General features: G+C 36.5%; 2 protein-coding genes across 2 annotated transcripts in view; both read left to right on the top strand.

Moving 5' to 3' along the window:
* TEX15 (testis expressed 15, meiosis and synapsis associated) overlaps positions 1 to 19,363 on the top strand; it is a 73,032-nt gene that overhangs the window by 35,803 nt on the left and 17,866 nt on the right. The window contains exons 4-6 of the mRNA XM_043893851.1: positions 11,024 to 11,261; positions 14,273 to 14,419; positions 16,017 to 16,179. Coding sequence (XP_043749786.1) covers positions 11,024 to 11,261; positions 14,273 to 14,419; positions 16,017 to 16,179 — 548 coding nt within the window. The remainder of the gene's footprint in view (positions 1 to 11,023; positions 11,262 to 14,272; positions 14,420 to 16,016; positions 16,180 to 19,363) is intronic.
* On the top strand, positions 14,756 to 15,258 carry LOC122688044 (10 kDa heat shock protein, mitochondrial-like). The gene has a single exon (XM_043893852.1). The coding sequence runs from the start codon at positions 14,822 to 14,824 to the stop codon at positions 15,128 to 15,130; it is 309 nt and encodes a 102-aa protein (XP_043749787.1). The 5' UTR covers positions 14,756 to 14,821; the 3' UTR covers positions 15,131 to 15,258.

Here is a 19,363-nt window from a genome sequence, read left to right as displayed (position 1 = left end):
GTCAGGGAACTAGGCCCCACATGCCGCAGAACATGACCAAAAGAAAAAAAAGTACCCCTTCTGTTTTGAGGAAAGACACATTCCATTAGGTAATTTTGATAAGAAAAAATAACAGCACATGGGGAGTTCTCATTGTAAACATTTTGTATTTATAGGTACAGATCTTATTCTGAACACGGTTCAGCATTTTCATTTTCTGAACTTGCTTCCTTCACCATTTTGCATGTTAAGTGTGAACATAACTGTAACTTGATGGACTCACATTGAGAACTCGTTTCAGAATGTGTTTGGTCTCTTTTTTTTTGTTTTAGAGTCAGTTCCTCTTGACTCAAACATGCTACCCCACTTGGTGTCAGTTTGGGAGAATGGGTAGGAATGGCAGGATTAGTTGGTGGCATAGTCTTTCCTAAAAACCACAGTTTTGAGCAAAAGTAGAATGGACTGACTATATGCTGCCCCCCTCCAGATTGAAATAATGGTTTGATCAAAAATTAATTCCTGCATTGTTCCTTGATTTGAGTTAGATTAGGCATTTTAATTTGTGTCCTTTTTCACAATGCCCCCTAATACTTCATTTCAACCATTTATTTCTCCCTGTTAACATTACAAGAGAGTTAAAACAACTCCCCAACAATACAAGACCTAACAGAACATTCTAAATGACTAATAGGTGTAGGATTTATGTATTTGCTCAATTAGACAAACTCATTTATATCCCATAGTATTTGATACTCATTTTATATTGGTTTGTCTGGTTTCCTTACTGTATTATGAGTTTTTATCTTACTTGTTTTTCTGTCCATAGTGTGGAACTGAGTCTGGCAACACAGTGGGCAATTAATTGTTAAATTAAGCTACATTTAAATTTCATGATTTTGAATGAGTGATGCTAGAAGATACCCTTAAGTAGCCTTAAGGCATAGGTTTAAAAAAAAAAAAAAAGGAAATACCAGAATGGTTAGTAGAAGAGAAAAATAGGATAGACAGATAAAAAGAGAAAGTGTTAATAACATTGACTGCCTCTAGCTTTTCTTTTTGTTGTTCCCCTTAGAGGAGTGTATAATCTCTGGTCTCATCAAAAGCAAGTAGTTCCCAAAATGCACCAGTCTTCATTTCTCATCCACATTGCATCTACTACTTCTTAAGTGTGAAATAAGCAGAAACACATTAATCATCTAAATATATGTGTATTCAGTCACTCGTTGAGCATTTCAGTGCCTACTGTGTCAGAAAATGTATTTTATTCAGTTCAGTTCAGTCGCTCAGTTGTGTCCGACTCTTTGCCCACCCTGTGGACTGCAGCACGCCAGGCTTCCCTGTCCATCACCAACTCCCAGAGCTTACTCAAACTCATGTCCATTGAGTTGGTGATGCCATCCAACCATCTCATCCTCTGTCGTCCCTTTCTCCTCCCGCCTTTAATCTTTCCCAGCATCAGGGTCTTTTCAAATGAGTCAGTTCTTTATCACCCTCAGAGAAAAATGAATGTTTTCTCCTCAATCTTAGAGAGTTTATATTCCAGTGGAGAAGACATACAGCTAAATGTCAAATCTTATGTTATAATAAAGTTGTAGGTGCATAGATGTGGGATTGAGCATTCTTCCTAAGAGTCTTGAGAGGTGTTTTGAAGAGTTAAGAACTTTAGCTGGTCTCAGTGGATAATAGAGAACTGAATTCAGTTCTTCTTAAATGTATTGCCCTATCTGTATCAGTTTGACCTTTTTTTTGTTTTAAGATAACTCGCCTTTAAACATTTGAAATTTATGTGAAAGGGTATCATTTTAAAGATCGTCAATACCTATCTTGACACTGAGGTTAAATTTATACTCAGCATCTCAGTTTACATTCCACCCCAAATGAGTAGACTGAACCATCCATGCTTAATTTCATTTACTATATCAATGATTGGTTCCAAGATGAAGTAAAACTAAATCAGTTTGGGCCAGTGACACCCTGGAAAAAGGGGTTAATCCTCTGTGTCCATTTTGGGAGCATCAGTTCCTGGAGGTTTACTGTATTCCTTCGGTGGAGTCTTATTTCCCTGACTCTTACAGTCCTGTAGCCTTGCTTAGGTGTCTGCCTGCTGAAGAAAAGACTTTATGGACTGACTTTACTAAGAAAAGACCTTCCTCTGCAGGTGGGGACATGCTGAAGATTGCTGTGACACTAGGTTAATGGTGTAGGGTTCCCAGTGAAGGGGAGTGTGTGGCTCCATGTCTCGGGGATTGTGGTGTAACTCATTGGATCAAGCCATTGGGATCCACAACATTGACGATTGTGTGATCTTTGGAAAGCACTGCCAGGTGTCTGCAGAGGCTCCAAGGACTGTTGGGGTTCTCAGTGGCACCTCATCGTCGTAAACGAGGGAGAGGACCAGAGCAAGCAGCAGTGGTGGCCCAGGCGGCTTGGTATGCACACACCCGGCCATGCAGGCCAGGTGCAGGTACCTGTGTGGTGATGCAGCTGGTCCGGGATCCAAGAGAGGAGACGGTGGGGAGGGACTCGGGAGACAGGCATCAGCAAGTGAGGACACTTGTGGACAGAACCTGGTGAAATTTTCAGGGGTCCAGGCAAATCTGTGCTGGCTTTTGGTTTCTTTGGTGGTGAAAGTTGTCAGGGTCATTTGTAGAGCAGGTCAGTGGGAAAGGCAGTCTCTTGCTGTGTGGCTGCTGAGTAGTCCCTGCCTTTCTTCTCGTTCCTAACATATGCCCTGGCTTTGCCAGTTTCTTCAGGTCAGTTCAGTTGCCCAGTTGTGTCCGACTCTTTGCAGCCCATGGACCGCAGCATGCCAGGCCTCCCTGTCCATCAGCAACTCCCAGAGCTTTGCTCAAACTCACATCCATTGAGTTGGTGATGCCATCCAACCATCTCATCCCCTGTCATCCCCTGCTCCTCCCACCTTCAATCTTTCCCAGCATCAGGGTCTTTTCCAATGAGTCAGCTCTTTGCATAGGTGACCAAAGTATTGGAGCTTGATCTTCAGCATCAGTCCTACCAATAAATATTCAGGACTGGTTTCCTTTAGGATTGACTGGTTTAATCTCCTTGCTGTCCAAGGGACTCTCAAGAGTCTTCTCCAACACCACAGTCCAAAAGCATCAATTCTTCAGCACTCAGCTTTCTTTATGGTCCAACTCTCACATCCATACATGACTACTGGAAAAACTATAACTGACTAGATGGACCTTTGTCGGCAAAGTAATGTCTGTTTTAAAATGCTGTCTAGGTTGGTCACAACTTTTCTTCCAAAGAGCAAGTGTCTTTTAATTTCATGGCTGCAGTCACCATCTGCAGTGATTTTGGAGCCTAAGAAAATAAAGTCTGTCACTATTTCCACTGTTTCCCCATCTATTTGCCATGAAGTGATGGGACTGGATGCCATGATCTTCGTTAGCTGAATATTGAGTCTTAAGGCAGATTTTTCACTCTCCTCTTCACTTTCATTAAGAGGCTCTTTAGTTCTTCTTTGTTTTCTGCCATAAGGGTTGTGTCATCTGCATAGCTGAGGTTATTGATATTTCTCCCAGAAATCTTGATTCCAGCTTGTGCTTCATCCAGTCTGGCATTTCTCATGATGTACTCTGCATGTTAGTTAAATAAGCAAGGTGACAGTATACAGCCTTGATGTACTCCTTTCCCATTTGGAACCAGTCCATTGTTGCATGTCCAGTTTTAACTGTTGCTTTTTGACTTGCATGCAGATTTCTCAGGAGGCAGGTAGGGTGGTCTGGTATTCCCATCCCTTTAAGAATTTCCCACAGTTTGTTGTGATCCACACAGTCAAAGGCTTTAGCATAATCAGTAAAGCAGAAGTAGATGATTTTCTGGAACTCCCTTACTTTTTCGATGATCCAACGGATGTTGGCAATTTGATCTCTGGTTCCTCTGCCTTTTCTAAATCCAGCTTGAACATCTGGAAGTTCTTGGTTCATGTACTGTTGATGCCTTACTGGGAGAATTTTGAGCATTACTTTGCTAGCATGTGAGATGAGTACAATTATGCAGTAGTTTGAACATTCTTTGGCATTGCCTTTCTTTGAGACTGGAATGAAACTGACCTTTTCCAGTCTTGTGGCCACTGCTGAGTTTTCCAAATTTGTTGGCATATTGAGTACAGCGCTTTCACAGCATCATCTTTTAGGATTTGAAATAGCTCAGCTGGAATTCCATCACCTCCACTAGCTTTGTTCGTAGTGATGCTTCCTAAGGCCCATTTGACTTCCACTCCAGGATGTCTAGCTCTAGTTGAGTGATCACACCATCGTGGTTATCTGGGTCATGAAGATCTATTTTGTATAGTTCTTCTGTGTATTCTTGCCACTTCTTAATATCTTCTGCTTCTGTTATGTGCATACCATTTCTGTCCTTTATTCTGCCCATGTTTGCATGAAATGTTCCCTTGGTATCTCTAATTTTCTTGAAGAGATCTCTAGTCTTTCCCATTCTGTTGTTTTCCTCTATTTCTTTGCACTGATCACTGAGGAAGGCTTTCTTGTTTCTCCTTGCTATTCTTTGGAATTCTGCATTCAAATGGGTATATCTTTCCTTTTCTCCTTTGCCTTTCCCTTCTCTTCTTTTCACAGCTATTTGTAAGTCCTCCTCAGACAACCATTTTGCGTTTTTTTCATTTCTTTTTCTTGGGCATCGTCTTGATCACTGCCTCTTTTTTTTTTTTTTGATCACTGCCTCTTATACAATGTCATGAATCTCTGTCCATAGTTCTTCAGACACTTTATCAGATCTAATTCTTTGAATCTATTTGTCACTTCTACTGAATAATCATAAGGGGTTTGATTGAGGTCATACCCGAATGGTCTAGTGGTTTTCCTTACTTTCTTCAATTTAAGTCTGAATTTTGCAATAAGGAGTTCCTGATCTGAGCTACAGTCAACTCTTGGTCTTTCTTTGCTGCCTGTATAAAACTTCTCCATCTTTGGCTGTAAAGAATATAATCAGTCTGATTTTAGTATTGGCCATCTAGTGATGTCCATGTGTGGAGTCTTCTCTTGTGTTGTTGGGGCCACAGGCTAGGGTCTCCTATTCCATCTTTGTGACATCACTGCTCAAATATAAATTTTCCTTCCTATTCAAACTTTGTTGAGTCCTAGTTTTACCTTAGCCATCTATGCTTCATTTCACGTGTTGTGCTTTCTGCCAGCTGAACAGTGATCACTTATCACCCACAATCTGTTGGACTTGAAAACAATTAGGTTCCCTTTCAAACTCTCCAAAGCAAATAACTTTATTTCCTTTAACTATTATCTAAAAAAACATACCTTTGAATTGAATACTTTCATGCTCTCTAAGTCCCCCCAGTAGCTAAATACAGAGTTGCTGAGTAGTGTTCTTTTGTTTCCAGTTTAACTGGGAGAGATGTTACTTTCAGTGTTTCATTTATTAAACAAAAAATTTATTCATCACCTTTTAGATACAGTTTATCTTGGAACCTACTCTGTATGATGTAAGTAACTATGACATAAGCATTCTGAGTCACTTACACTTTGTATTCTGTTGCAGTTGGTTTTAATGGATAGACATCGTGGTAGCACAGAACTCATTATAAGCTGATCGTCTTAGAAAAGATATCAAGACTAATTATGTTTCTACCACTCATTCACTGTGCTTTGTTAACTTATATAACTTCTATTCAATATGAGTTTTTTTAAGTCTTCTACACTTATAGTCTCAGACCACATTTTCATTTTTTAAGTCATATTTAGTCCTACATATATCCCTTGATACCCACAGGGGATTGGTTCCAGGACTCGCCCCAGATACCAAAGTCTGCAGATACTCAGGTCCCATAGTTGTTCCTCCATATCCACGAGTGCTGCATCTGCAGATTTCAACCAGTCATGGATTGTAAATTAAGTTTGCAGTCTTTGGTTGGTTGAATGCATGATTGCAGAATCAACCGATACAGACAGCCAATTGTATATTTATTGAAGATCTGTGTATAAGTGGACCTGTGCAGTTCAAACCCATGTTGTTCAAGGGTCAAGTGTGTTTGCTTAATGATTAATAAAATTGTGATTAAAAAAATAATGACCAGTCTGCAACCAAGAGTTTATCCACAAATACAGCATTTCAGTGCTGGATTGATTCTGAACTTTCCATTCCAGAGCTTAAAGTATGGATAAGATTCGAGGTCTCACAAATTATGACCCTTATTCCTCAGTATTGCTGCACAAGAACATGAGAGGACATTTCTGAAAAATTATTCATAACACTTTTTTATATTTAATAAATACTAGTATCCTGTTAGTATGTAATTTGTACTAATATCTCTTGGTAATAGAGCACTCTTTAGAGCACAGATCTTAATACTGTTATCTGATTACAAGGACTATGAACACAAAAGGCCCTATCGTCTCGGAAATGGTAGTGTTGAGACTCAGAGCTTCTGTCATATAACAATCTGACATAGATCCTAGTGCCTGAATAACTTTGAAAAGGCAATCTTTTAAAAATCTTTTTAGACCTAGAAATAGTTTGGAAGTGTAATTTTTAATTGGTCATTTTTATTTTGTAAGTCATACTTAGTCCTACGTTTACTTTCAAGTGTAATTCTGAACATACGTTGGAAACTATGAAGTTTTTAACACTACTGCTACCAGGATAACCTCCAGGGAATATTTTCTACTTTAATAGTTTTAAAGGTGTTTGGGAGCCCTGGATCATATCTTATTTAAGTTGAATTTTTTCATTCTACTCAGCCCTTTAACAGGATATAATATGTAGCCAATAATATGACTAGGCAATACAAAGAATTATTTGGCCCAAAATGTCAACAGTGACACTGATCTAGGGTTAGCAGTATAGCATGCCTTGAGGTGTCACAAGTTCAGTCCCAGACCGCAATAAAGACATTCACACAAATTCTTTGGCTTCTGAGTGCATATAAAGTTATGTTTAACTATAATGTAGTCTATTAAGAGTACAATAGTATTAATGTACATACCTTAATTTTAAAATGCATTATTGCTAAAAAAAAAAAAAAAGTGCTATCCATTGAGCCTTCAGTGAGTCATAGTAGTAATATCAAAGACTACTGATGACAAATCACCATATATACAAATACAATTAAAAATATATGTGCAAATATAATAATATGAAACCATATATACACAAATGTAATGGTAATGAAGAAGTTTGAAATATTGTGAGAATTACCCAAATGTGACACAGGGAACAAAGTGAACAAATGCTGTTGGTGAAAGAGGGCCAATAGACTTGATAAGGTTGCCACAGACCTTCAATTCATAAAAAAAATGTATCTGTGAAGCACAATGCAGTGAAGTACAATAAGACAAGGTATTTCTGTACACGTCTTTATCACAACACACCTTCACATAATGTGATTCATGTGTGGTATAAGAACCTTACAACACTTTACTGTGATTTCCTTCTTCCCTCTCATCCTTTGTCCTATTGTCGGAGTTCTTCCAGAAATTGCTCAGAAATTAATGTTTTTCTAAAACCTAAGATTTCTCAGGAGACAGGTAAGGTGGTCTGGTATTCCCATCTCTTTAAGATGTTCCTGAAGTTTATTGTGATCCACACGGTCAAAGACTTTGGCGTAGTCAATAAAGCAGAAGTAGATGTTTTTCTGGAACTCTCTTGCTTTTTTGATGATCCAACAGATGTTGGCAATCTGATTTCTGGTTCCTCTGCCTTTTCTAAATAGAGCTTGAACATCTGGAAATTCTTGGTTCATGTACTGTTGATGCCTTACTGGGAGAATTTTGAGCATTACTTTGCTAGCATGTGAGATGAGTACAATTGTGCAGTAGTTTGAACATTCTTTAGAATTGCCTTTCTTTGAGACTGGAATGAAACTGACCTTTTCCAGTCCTGTGGCCACTGCTGAGTTTTCCAAATTTGTTGGCATATTGAGTACAGCACTTTCACAGCATCATCTTTTAGGATTTGAAATAGCTCAACTGGAATTCCATCACCTCCACTAGCTTTGTTCGTAGTGATGCATCCTAAGACCCACTTGACTTCACATTCCAGGATGTCTGGCTCTAGTTGAGTGATCACACCATCGTGGTTATCTGGGTCATGAAGATGTATTTTGTATAGTTCTTCTGTGTATTCTTGGCACCTCTTAATATTTTCAGCTTCTGTTAGGTCTATACTGTTTCTGTCCTTTATTCTGCCCATGTTTGCATGAAATGTTCCCTTGGTATCTCTAATTTTCTTGAAGAGATCTCTAGTCTTTCCCATTCTGTTGTTTTCCTCTATTTCTTTGCATTGATCGCTGAGGAAGGCTTTCTTATCTCTCCTTGCTCTTCTTTGGAACTCTGCATTCAAATGGGAATATCTTTCCTTTTCTCCTTTGCTTTTCGCTTCTCTTCTTTTCACAGCTATTTGTAAGGCCTCCTCAGACAGCCTTTTTGCCTTTTTGGTCTTGATCACTGCCTCTTATACAATGTCATGAATCTCTGTCCATAGTTCTTCAGACACTTTATCAGATCTAATTCTTTGAATCTATTTGTCACTTCTACTGAATAATCATAAGGGATTTGATTTAGGTCCTACCTGAATGGTCTAGTGGTTTTCCTTACTTTCTTCAATTTAAGTCTGAATTTTGCTTTAAGGAGCTCATGATCTGAGCCCAGTCAGCTCTTGGTCTTGCTTTTGCTGCCTGTATAAAGCTTCTCCATCTTTGGCTGTAAAGAATATAATCAGTCTGATTTTGGTGTTGACCATCTGGTGATGTCCATGTGTGGAGTCTTCTCTTGTGTTGTTGGAGGAGGGTGTTTGCTATAACCAGTGTGTTCTGTTGGCAAAGCTCTGTTAGCCTTTGCCCTTCTTCATTTTGTACTCCAAGGCCAAATTTGCCTGTTACTCCAGGTATCTCTTGACTTCCTACTTTTGGGTTCCAGTCCCCTATGATGAAAAGGACATCTTTTTTTGGGTGTTAGTTCTAGAAGATCTTGTAGGTCTTCATAGAATCATTCAACCTCAGCTTCTTCCGCATTACTGGTTGGGGTCTAGACTTGGATTATTATGATATTGAATGGTTTGCCTTGGAAATGAACAGAGATCATTCTGTTGTTTTTGAGATTGCACCCAAGTACTACATTTCAGACTCTTGTTGACTGAGGGCTACTCCATTCCTTCTAAGGGATTCTTGCCCACAGTATTAGATATAATGGCCATCTGAATTAAGTTCGCCCATTCCAGTCCATTTTAGTTCACTGTTTCCTAAAATGTTGATGTACACTCTTGCCATCTCCTGTTTGACCACTTCCAATTTACCTTGATTCATGGACCTAACATTCCAGGTGGATCACAACAAACTGGAAAGTGCTCAGAGAGATGGGAATACCAGTCTACCTTACCTGTGTCCTGAGAAATCTGTATTCAGGTCAAGAAGCAATAGTTAGAACTGGACATGCAACAACAGACTGGTTCCAAATTGGGAAAGTAGTATGTCAAGGCTCTATATTGTCCTCCTGCTTATTTAACTTATATACAGAGTACATCATGCGAAATGCTGGACTGGATGAAGCACAAGCTGGAATTAAGATTGCCGGGAGAAATATCAATAACCTCAGATACACAGGTGACACCACCTATATGGCAGAAAGCGAAGAAGAACTAAAGAACCTCTTGATGAAAGTGCAAAGGAGGGTGAAAAAGCTGGCTTAAAACCCAACATTCAGAAAACTAAGATCATGGCATCCGGTCCCATCACTTCTTTGCAAATAGATGGGGAAACAATGGAAACAGTGATAGATTTTATTTTGGGGGGTCCAAAATCACTGCAGATGGTGACTGCTGTCATGAAATTAAAAGATGCTTGCTCCTTGGTGAAAAGCTATGACCAACCTAGACAGCATATTAAAAAGCAGAGATATTACTTTGCCAACAAAGGTCCGTCTAGTCAAAGCTATGGTTTTTCCAGTAGTCATGTATGGATGTGAGAGTTGGATTATAAAGAAAGCTGAAGGCCGAAGAATTCGTGCCTTTGACCTTTGGTGTTGGAGAAGACTCTTGAGAGTCCCTTGAACTGCAAGGAGAGCAAATCAGTCAATCCTAAAGGAAATCAGTTCTGGATGTTCATTGGAAGGACTGATTCTGAAGCTGAAGCTCCAGTGCTTTGGCTACCAGATGCAAAAAACTGTTTGGGAAAGACCCTGAGGCTGGGAAAGATTGAAGGTGGGAGGAGAAGGGAATGACAGAGGATGAGATGGTTGGATGCCATCACCGACTCATTGGACATGAGTTTGAGCAAGCTCCGGGAGTTGGTGATGACCAGGGAAGCCTGGAGTGCTGCAGTCCATGGAATTGCAAAGAGTCATACACAACTGATTGAATGAACTGAACTTAGATCCTAAGAAAAACCAGTAGAGAAATTAAGAAAACAGAAAGAAGTATTTTAATTCTTCTGACTGTTAAGAATATACCTTAACAATCAAACATAGAGATCTTAGTGGTTTATAGAGCCTGACAACAGGGTGAAAACAGGAGCAGGAAATAACAGTGGAGCTGAAAGTTAAGGCTGACATCTCTGGGAAGAGAAGTGGTCATGACCTCATCCGTTAGTCTTGCTTGTAATTGTTGCTGTGTGTTTTGTTGCCATGGCTGTCTACTGTTAAAGGTGAATTATTCTTGCAGATAAATATTAATATTTGTGAGTGACGTCCCAGGAAGTGGTAAGTATTAGTAGTATGTGGTGTTCACAGGTTTTCCTTTGATCGGTATACACACTGCTTTCTAGATTCGGTAGCTTCTCCGTTGCTGGTGATGCTCTGCAGTCAGCTCTGTCGCAGTGACTGAGCCACGCTTGTGTCGCGTGGCGTCACGGTTGCTGCTGTTACTGGTGCTGAGCAAGCCATGTAGGACTCCTCACCTAATGCCCCGGGGTTTCGGTGGTTCTTGTGGGATGTAGGTGAGATTTCAGGACTATAGACTATAATTTTTGTTTTCTGTCTTTAGCAAGCCTGAAGTATTTGTCTTCTTTGAAAATTCTGTTGGTGTTCTCATTTAACTATTCACTGTTTTGCTTTAGGTCAGAGATGCGTGAGAGTGGAAGGCATGGCAGAGAACTTGAAGAACATTTCTGCTTTTTAGCACTTCCTCAGAAGGATGTGGCTGAGATATATCACAATGGACTAAGTACCAAAGCATCTTCGTTGAGAATACTAGGAAACCCTCTTCTTGGAATTTATATATTTAGACACGTTGATGTTGCCTTGAATTATGCTCATAGTAGAAGCATTACTGTAGAAAGTATTATCATGTTTAAGGTTGGTAGCACAAAGGAAATATTATATTCAGTTTGCTTTAATTGACCTAAACATTATTTTACTTTCAATATGAATTACTGTTTTAAACTCACATTGTATAAAATAAATAATAGTTATCATCATCATCACCATTTGAAATTTTCCCCTATTTTTAACTCTAGTGGGTATGCAGCATAAAATCTTCAAGTAAGCAAATGCAGGCTTTATCATCTTGGTTTCCTAATGTATATTTTTTCTGTTCTAATTGACTTTATTCTCTTTCTGTCTCTCTCTTGTTCAGACTATAATTAATATCAGAGTGTTTTCAGTATCTTTTTCCAGAACATTGGTATTAATAATTCTGGTTTAGCTAAAGTTACTAAACTCCTACTATTTATTTTAATTAACAGTGTTAGACAATATTAATTACTTTGTGTTGATAATTTTACTATCTTATATAAGATGTTAGCATTAGGAAAACGAGGTTAGAAGTATATAGACCTCTGAATAGTTTTGTAACTTTTTTGAAAGTCCGAAGTTATTCAAAATTGAGGAAAAAATCAGTCTTACAGTCAATTTGTATCAACAGACACAGATGGGCCAAGATATATTTTTTGGTTAACTGCAGCTTTGCCAAGACTACTAAAATCACAGTAGGTAGACAGGACCCTCAGTTATGTAACTTAGGATGTGTATGAAAGTGAAAGTGAAGTCGCTCAGTCGTGTCCGACTCTTTGGGACCCCATGGACTGTAGCCTACTAGGCTCCTCCGTCTATGGGACTTTCCAGGCAAGAATACTGGAGTGGGTTGCCATTTCCTTCTCCATAGGATGTGTATACATCCACATAAAACCAATGGTTCATTTGGTATTATTTAGTTATTTTTAGATCTTGGGTATTATCAAAGTCATAAAGTGTAATTTATATTAAAATACTGATTTTAGGAAATTTGGAACATACTCAAAAGCTCTGAAAAGCCCATTGATAATGATAGTTAATTTTTTTGTGTATCTATACTTCGTCTTCTGCTTCCATACATGGATATGCATTGTACAATGGTCATTAAAATACATTACTACTTTTATACTATATAACTTTTTTTATTGATTATAAAATCATTTTCCATACCATTCAGTATTTTTTGTAATATCATTTTGAATGACTATATAGTATTCCACTCTACAGCACTACCATAAATTTGTTAACAAATTTTTCAATGTTTGGATATAAATTACTTTTGTTTTGTTTTGTATTTTTAAGTAGTACTTGGATTATTCATGTAGGTACATTTTACACACACCTGTGATTATTTGCTAAGAAGTAATTGATTAATTCCTGTGTGTCAAGTTAGGAGTCACAGGTATACGTACACTTTCCCAGCTTTTGATATGTAATGCCCAGTTGTCCTGAGAAATGTTAGACTAACTACCATTCCTATGCAAAGCATGTGGAATGTTTATTATCTCTTGTCTTTGCTATCTCTGTGTATTATATTTTTAAAACAATATTTGCCAGTCTAATATGTGATAATTTCTCATTGTTGGTTCAACTTTTCTTTTTCATAGTTATTGCCGAGCTTAACATGTATTCACTGATGATGAGTGAATTGCCTATTAACAACTTTTTCTAGATTTTTGTTTTTTCTATTTTTCTAATTGATTCATCAGCATTATCAATTCATTAAAGTGACTCTTGAGAGCTAGGATTTTCATTGTATACTGTTTTATCACTTAGTGCTTTCTTTTTTAAAATAAAGGAGTTTATTTTTAAGTTTTTTTAAATAAACTTATTTTGGAATAAATTTAAATTTACAGAAAAGTTATATAGTATAGAAAGTTCCTGTATACAGTTTTCCCTGATGTTACCATTTCATATAACTATGGCACCTCTGTTAAAATGAAGAGCCTAATAGTATATATGTCAATTATATCTCAATTTTTTAAAAAAATAATAAAATGAAAGAAACCAGCATTGGTACAGTACTATTTGCTACAAATTATTGGTTTCTGCCAGTTTTTCTACTAATGTTTTTTCCTCTACCAGTGTCCAAGTACAGAGTACCACATTACATTTAATATTGTTTTTAACTTTGAATGAATTATTAGCATATGAAAAAATAAAAGTAATAGAATTGGGGATGTAAAATTTGTACTTGTTTTCATATTAACTGCACTTTTTCCTACCTTTTATCACTTAATGGTTCATAGTTTTTAAAAATTTTATACTCATTTTTTTAAAATGTACTTTTTAATTGGAGGCAAATTGCCTTACAAGTTGTTTTCTGCGATACAACCTGATCATTTTTTTGTGATGTACAGAAGTTTTGGAGTATTTTACAAAGAAGCATGATTTCAGTTCGTGGTTTTTTGGCAATATGGTTAGAAAAGAATTCTCTTTGAGAGTAGATAAATATTTGTATTTCTTTCTACAGTGTTTACATTACTTAAATATTTAATTTATTTGGTATTTATTTTGGTTTATAGATTGAGACGAATTTAATGTTTTTCAGGTCCATGCCATTTAGTGAATAATCTGGTTTTGCTTCATCTGTTTCAAATGATGCTTTTAATATTATGCTGTATTTTTATAGCTGCTTGGACTTATCTGGACTTTTTACTTTGTAGAATTTTTTCCATCTCTGCCTTTTTTGTGGTAGTAGTCTTTTAAAAAGTACTTAATATCTGGAAGTATGTGTCACTTTTCCTGTTTCATCATTATTTCTGACTCAAATATTTTTTTCGAAAATTTTGTAGGTTATTCTTGTTTCATCTTCCAAGGAAGTTTTTAAATTAAAACTCATTTCCGTAAATGGATTTTCTGAAATTTTTGTTGAAATTACTGTAGTGTTAAGAGTTTGATTTAGGGAGGAATTGACATAATTCTAATAAGTCATCCCATTCATCTGGGACATGAATTATCTCCCCATTCTAATTTCTTTCCTTAAAATAGAAGCTAGTTTTATTTTCCTGATATGAGAGTTTAAAATGTTCTGGTATATCTTTATTGACTTTCTTTTTACCTTTTCTCCCCAGGTTCTTTTTGGAAAAGTGAAGAAAATTCAGCCTTCACTAGATAAAAGCAAAGTTTCTTTGGATCCTTCTCCTAACTTTGACTGCCATATGTCAAGAAATACACCTTCTCTGAAGGATACCATTGAACTACAAGCCTACAGTTCAGCAGTATGTTAACTTTTTGATTCACTTGACTACTTGAAAGTCACTTGCCTCACATTGTATGATACAAGTCTTAAAACAACTGTCCAAAATATTAAGTGGAAATCTCTTATTTCATTCATATTTGTTTAGGTCATATAATATGACCTGAATACCAAACAAGCCAGTAAGATGACAAGGTAACACAGAGTGTCTTCACAGACACTGTTTTTTTATGAATTAAAGGTTTCTGGCAACTTTGCCACATCTGTTGGCACCCTTTTTCCATATAATATGACCTAAGTAAGTAAATAGTAAAAGCTGCTTTAATATTTGTGATTTGAAAACATTAATAAAGAAGCTTCTAGAGTAGGTCTCTCCTTTTGCCTGCGGCGTGAGTGCAGAGTGCGAACTGCGGCAGCCGGAGTCATGGCAGGACAGGCATTCAGAAAGTTTCTTCCCCTCTTTGACCGAGTATTAGTTGAAAGAAGTGCAGCCGAAACTGTAACCAAAGGAGGCATTATGCTTCCAGAAAAATCACAAGGAAAAGTATTGCAAGCAACGGTGGTAGCTGTTGGATCAGGCTCTAAAGGAAAGGGTGGAGAGATTCAGCCAGTTAGTGTGAAAGTTGGAGATAAAGTTCTTCTCCCAGAATATGGAGGCACCAATGTAGTTCTAGACGACAAGGATTATTTCTTATTTAGAGATGGTGACATTCTTGGGAAATATGTTGACTGAAATAAGTCACTATTGAAATGGCATCACTTGAAGCTGCCCATTCCACTGAAGTTCTGAAATCTTTCATCATGTAAATAATTTCCATGTTCCTCTTTTATAATAAACTAAGGATATCCAAGCTAATGACATCCAGTGTTTAAAATTTAGTTTCACTGTATTGGTATAAACATTTCCAAATAAAAATATAAATCAATGGTTAAAAAAAATAAATAAAAAATAAAGAAGCTTCTAGATTTGCACTTAATTTTGTTCCAAGTAGCTCCTTTTATTTAAATGTTTCATAGATTAATGCTTAACTTGCAAAACAAAGATACTTTGAAATAATCCTACTGATCCTTTGTACATTGTAAAAGGAGAAAAGGCTTATGTTTTAGTCATTATATAGTCGACTAATTATTAAACAGTAATTTTCTGTCATATCTAAAAGAGACACTTATCTAACCTTTTAACCTTTTATAGAAGATTAAATTATAAATACCATTATGTATAATTATATATATATATGATTAAATGAGGATATTTTACTCCCACATGTAAGGTATATTAAGCTATTGTTATTTTTCTAGTTGACTTTTCCTCCCAGATAAAATATAATATAGTGATTCCTAGCATATGCAAAACATTGAAGTTTTAATGGAGAAATGCTTTTATATTTAAATAGAGATTGTGTCTGTTTCTGCTGATACTCGAAGCCTATTAAGGATAAAAGATGTTGTGGAGAAAAAAATTCATCTTCAAGAAAACTAGAGTTGAAGAAGACAGGGAGAGGGAGATGTATCAAAGATGGTTAATAAATAGCAACATGGAGTTAAATAGATTTTTTAAAATAGAAGCTTTTTCAAGTCTGTAAAAATTAATCATAATAAAAATGTTCTTTATTTTTTAGGTATACTTGTATGAATATAATATTCTTTCAAAGCCAGTAGATAAACCTAGGCAGTGTCTTCCATATGCAATAGTAACAGTAAAATTTATTGGTCAAAAAGTAGATAATGGACACTTTATGACATCTTTGAGACCCCTTGCAACAGGATTTCCTAAGAGAACTGGTAAGATACATATATTTTTATACTTCAGTAGCATCTGTGGTGGTCTTCTGCTGAATATTATTTTCTAATACATCATGATTCTCTAAGCAAAATAGGTGTGCTTTCCCCGTGTTTGATTTTATATATCTAGAATTAACGCTGTAATTGCTTTTGTTACTTCTTTTTCTCAGCGTTATGTTTGTGTGATCCTTCCATGTTGATAAATATAACCATAGTTTCTTCATTTTCACTCATATATATATATATATATATACACACACACACACACACACACATAATATTCAATTTTATGACTCTACATTGTACTTCTGAGTATATTTGGACATTTTGTGGTTTTCTTCATATTCCAAACATTGCTGTTTTAAACATTCATATAAGTGTCTCAGTGCTTATGTGCAAACTTTTATACAGAGTATATATCTACATCAGGAATGTGCCACTTAATTTAGAAACAATGTCATAGTTTTCAAAAGTGGTTGCATCAGGTTACCTTAATTACTCTCTATCATTGCCAGCACGATATACTTTTAAAAAATATATTTCTGCCAGACTCACAGATTTGAAAACAGACATATGGTTACCAAAGGGAAGGGTAAGTGGGAGGGATAAGTCAGAAGTTTGGGGTTAACATGTATAAAATACTGTATATAAAACATATAGCAAGGACCTACTGTATAGCCTAGGAAACTCTACTCAATAACCTATACAGGAAAAGAATCTGAAGAAGAATGGATATATTTATATGTATAACTGAATCGCTTTTCTTTATACCTAAAACCAACACAGTATTGTAAATCAGCTATACTCCAGTATAAAATAAAAATTAAATTTAAAAAGTTTCTGCCAGCATAGTGAGAGGGATGTGTTATCATTATCAGCTCAAAAAGAGACTATTTACCCATTAAAAGCTTTTATTTGTCTTTTTCTGCAAGCCGCACACTACCCCTAAACAGTCACCAGTCTGCTTTCTGTCTCTGGTAAGCCTGTTCTGGCCATTTCATACGAGTGAAGCCATAAACAGGAGCCTTTCGTGACTGGTGACTTTGGCTTAACAGTGTTCTCAGGGCTCAGGCATGTTGAGGCATGTGTTAGCACCCCGCTCCTTTCTGGGGAATAATGTTCTGTTACACACGTTGCATTGTGTTTGTTCATTCATCAGTGGATGGCCAGTGGGTTGTTTCCACCTTTTAGCAATTACGAACATTTATGCTAAGAACTTTCTTGTACAAGGTTAGGTGTAGATGTGTTTTCCTTGCTCTTAGGTATATAGCTGAGAGTCATGTGATCATAGGGGAAGTCTGTGTCAACCATTCAAGGAACTGCCAGACCATCTTCCAAAGTGGCTGCACCATTGACATTTACATTAACAGTGTGTGTGGGTTAGAATTTCTCCACTTTCTTGTTAACACTTGTTATTATCTGACTTTGATTATAGCCATTTTGTGGATATAAGGTGAGGTTTTCAGAGTATAAGTTTTATACTTCTTTTGTTAAATGTATTCCTATGTATTGCACTCTTTTTGATCCTCTTGTAAATGGAGTTATTTTCGCAATAGTGATTTCCTTGGGATTTTCTATACACAAGATAGGATCCATATGCAAATAGAGATAGTTTTACTTCTTCCTTTCCAATCTAGATGTCTTTTATTTCTTTTTTCTTTTTGTCTAATTGCCTTGGCTAGAACCTCCAGTGGAATGATAAATAGTAGTGGTAAGAGTGGCCATCTTTGTCTTGTTCCTGAACTTAGGGGGAAAGTGTTTACTTTTTGCCAGTAAGTATCATGTTAGTTATGGGGTTTTTTTTAATGTCCTTTACCATATAGAGGAAGTTCCTTTCTATTCCTGGTTAGTTGAGTGCTTTTATCTTTTTTTTTTTTTTGAGTGTTTTTATCTTGAAAAGGGAAATTAATTATCCTTCAGAATCTTTCCATCTAAAAGGTTTTTTAATATGAGTCTTTTTGTGCATTTAGTGGGGTTGGACAACTTTTTATATTTGTTGACAATTTTTATTTAACCCATGATTTTCTTAGTCATATACTTTGCCCAACTATCTGTTGCATTGTCTTTTTTTATTAATCTTTTGAAGATACTATGTATTTTTATGTATTCCAATATATGTAATAATATACTGCTAGTCTCATCCCTATTTTTGAGCATATTTCCACCATAGCTTACTGTAATTGAAAGTATAATCACAATGGTTATATAATTTGGGAATCTTCAACAGAGCTGTTTTTTTTGACATTTTGTAAAAACTAAATGGTACATTCTCAGTGATATGATTATGATTTCATATATTATTCATGAGCAATTTCTCATTATTAGTCTATTTTAATAATAGTATTTTCATGGTACTGCTTAGCTATGTACCCAATAGCTCAGTTGGTAAAGAATCCACCTGCAATGCTGGAGACCCTGGTTCGATTTCTGGGTCAGGAAGATCCGCTGGAGAAGGGATAGGATACCCACCCCAGTATCCTTGGACTTCCCTTGTGACTTAGCTGATAAAGAATCCGCCTGCAGTGCAGGAGACCTGGGTTTGATCCCTGGGTTGGGAATATCCCATGGAGAAGGGAAAGGCTACCCACTCCAGTATTCTGGCCTGGAGAATTCCATGGACTGTATAGTCCATGGGGTCACAAAGAGTGGGACATGTCTGAGTGACTTTCACTTTCACTTTCACTTAGCTATGAATGCTTTGTTAACATTTCACTTGCTCATTATGCATTTTTGTAAGTTCCTTTGTTGTTCTGTGAAGTTCTTTATGAAGTTTTAGGAATAATCTCTATAAATTTGAAAGAAAATCTGCTTCTATTTTCCAGGGTTTTATTTACATATATTATTTGCCAGAATATTTATTTCATAGTGGAGCATGGGTAGTGGTTTGCTTTGGCTTCTGGGAAAGATTTTGTGCAAACTTTCTGCTCTTCCACCCACCCCCATTTCTTCACCTAATTCCCCTTTCCTTTCTGTTTTTGTTCTCCTGTGGTAGAGGGAAATGAAGCAAGGTAACAGTAGATACAGGGAGATAATTTGACCTAATAATATGTAGACTCTATTATAGAATATCTGCATGTAGGAAACTAAGAGAAGAATACCTAGTCTGTGATAAAAGTATGTTTTTATTCCTGTTTAATTTTTCTATTTCTTGGTGTTTGTCAGAATTCGAATTTTTATGGCAAAG

Source organism: Cervus elaphus, chromosome 32 (assembly GCF_910594005.1).
Source record: "Cervus elaphus chromosome 32, mCerEla1.1, whole genome shotgun sequence".
In the NCBI taxonomy this organism is placed as follows: Eukaryota; Metazoa; Chordata; class Mammalia; order Artiodactyla; family Cervidae; genus Cervus; species Cervus elaphus.
The sequence above is the reverse complement of the archived record's forward strand: the minus strand, read 5'-3'. Positions and strand labels throughout refer to the sequence as shown.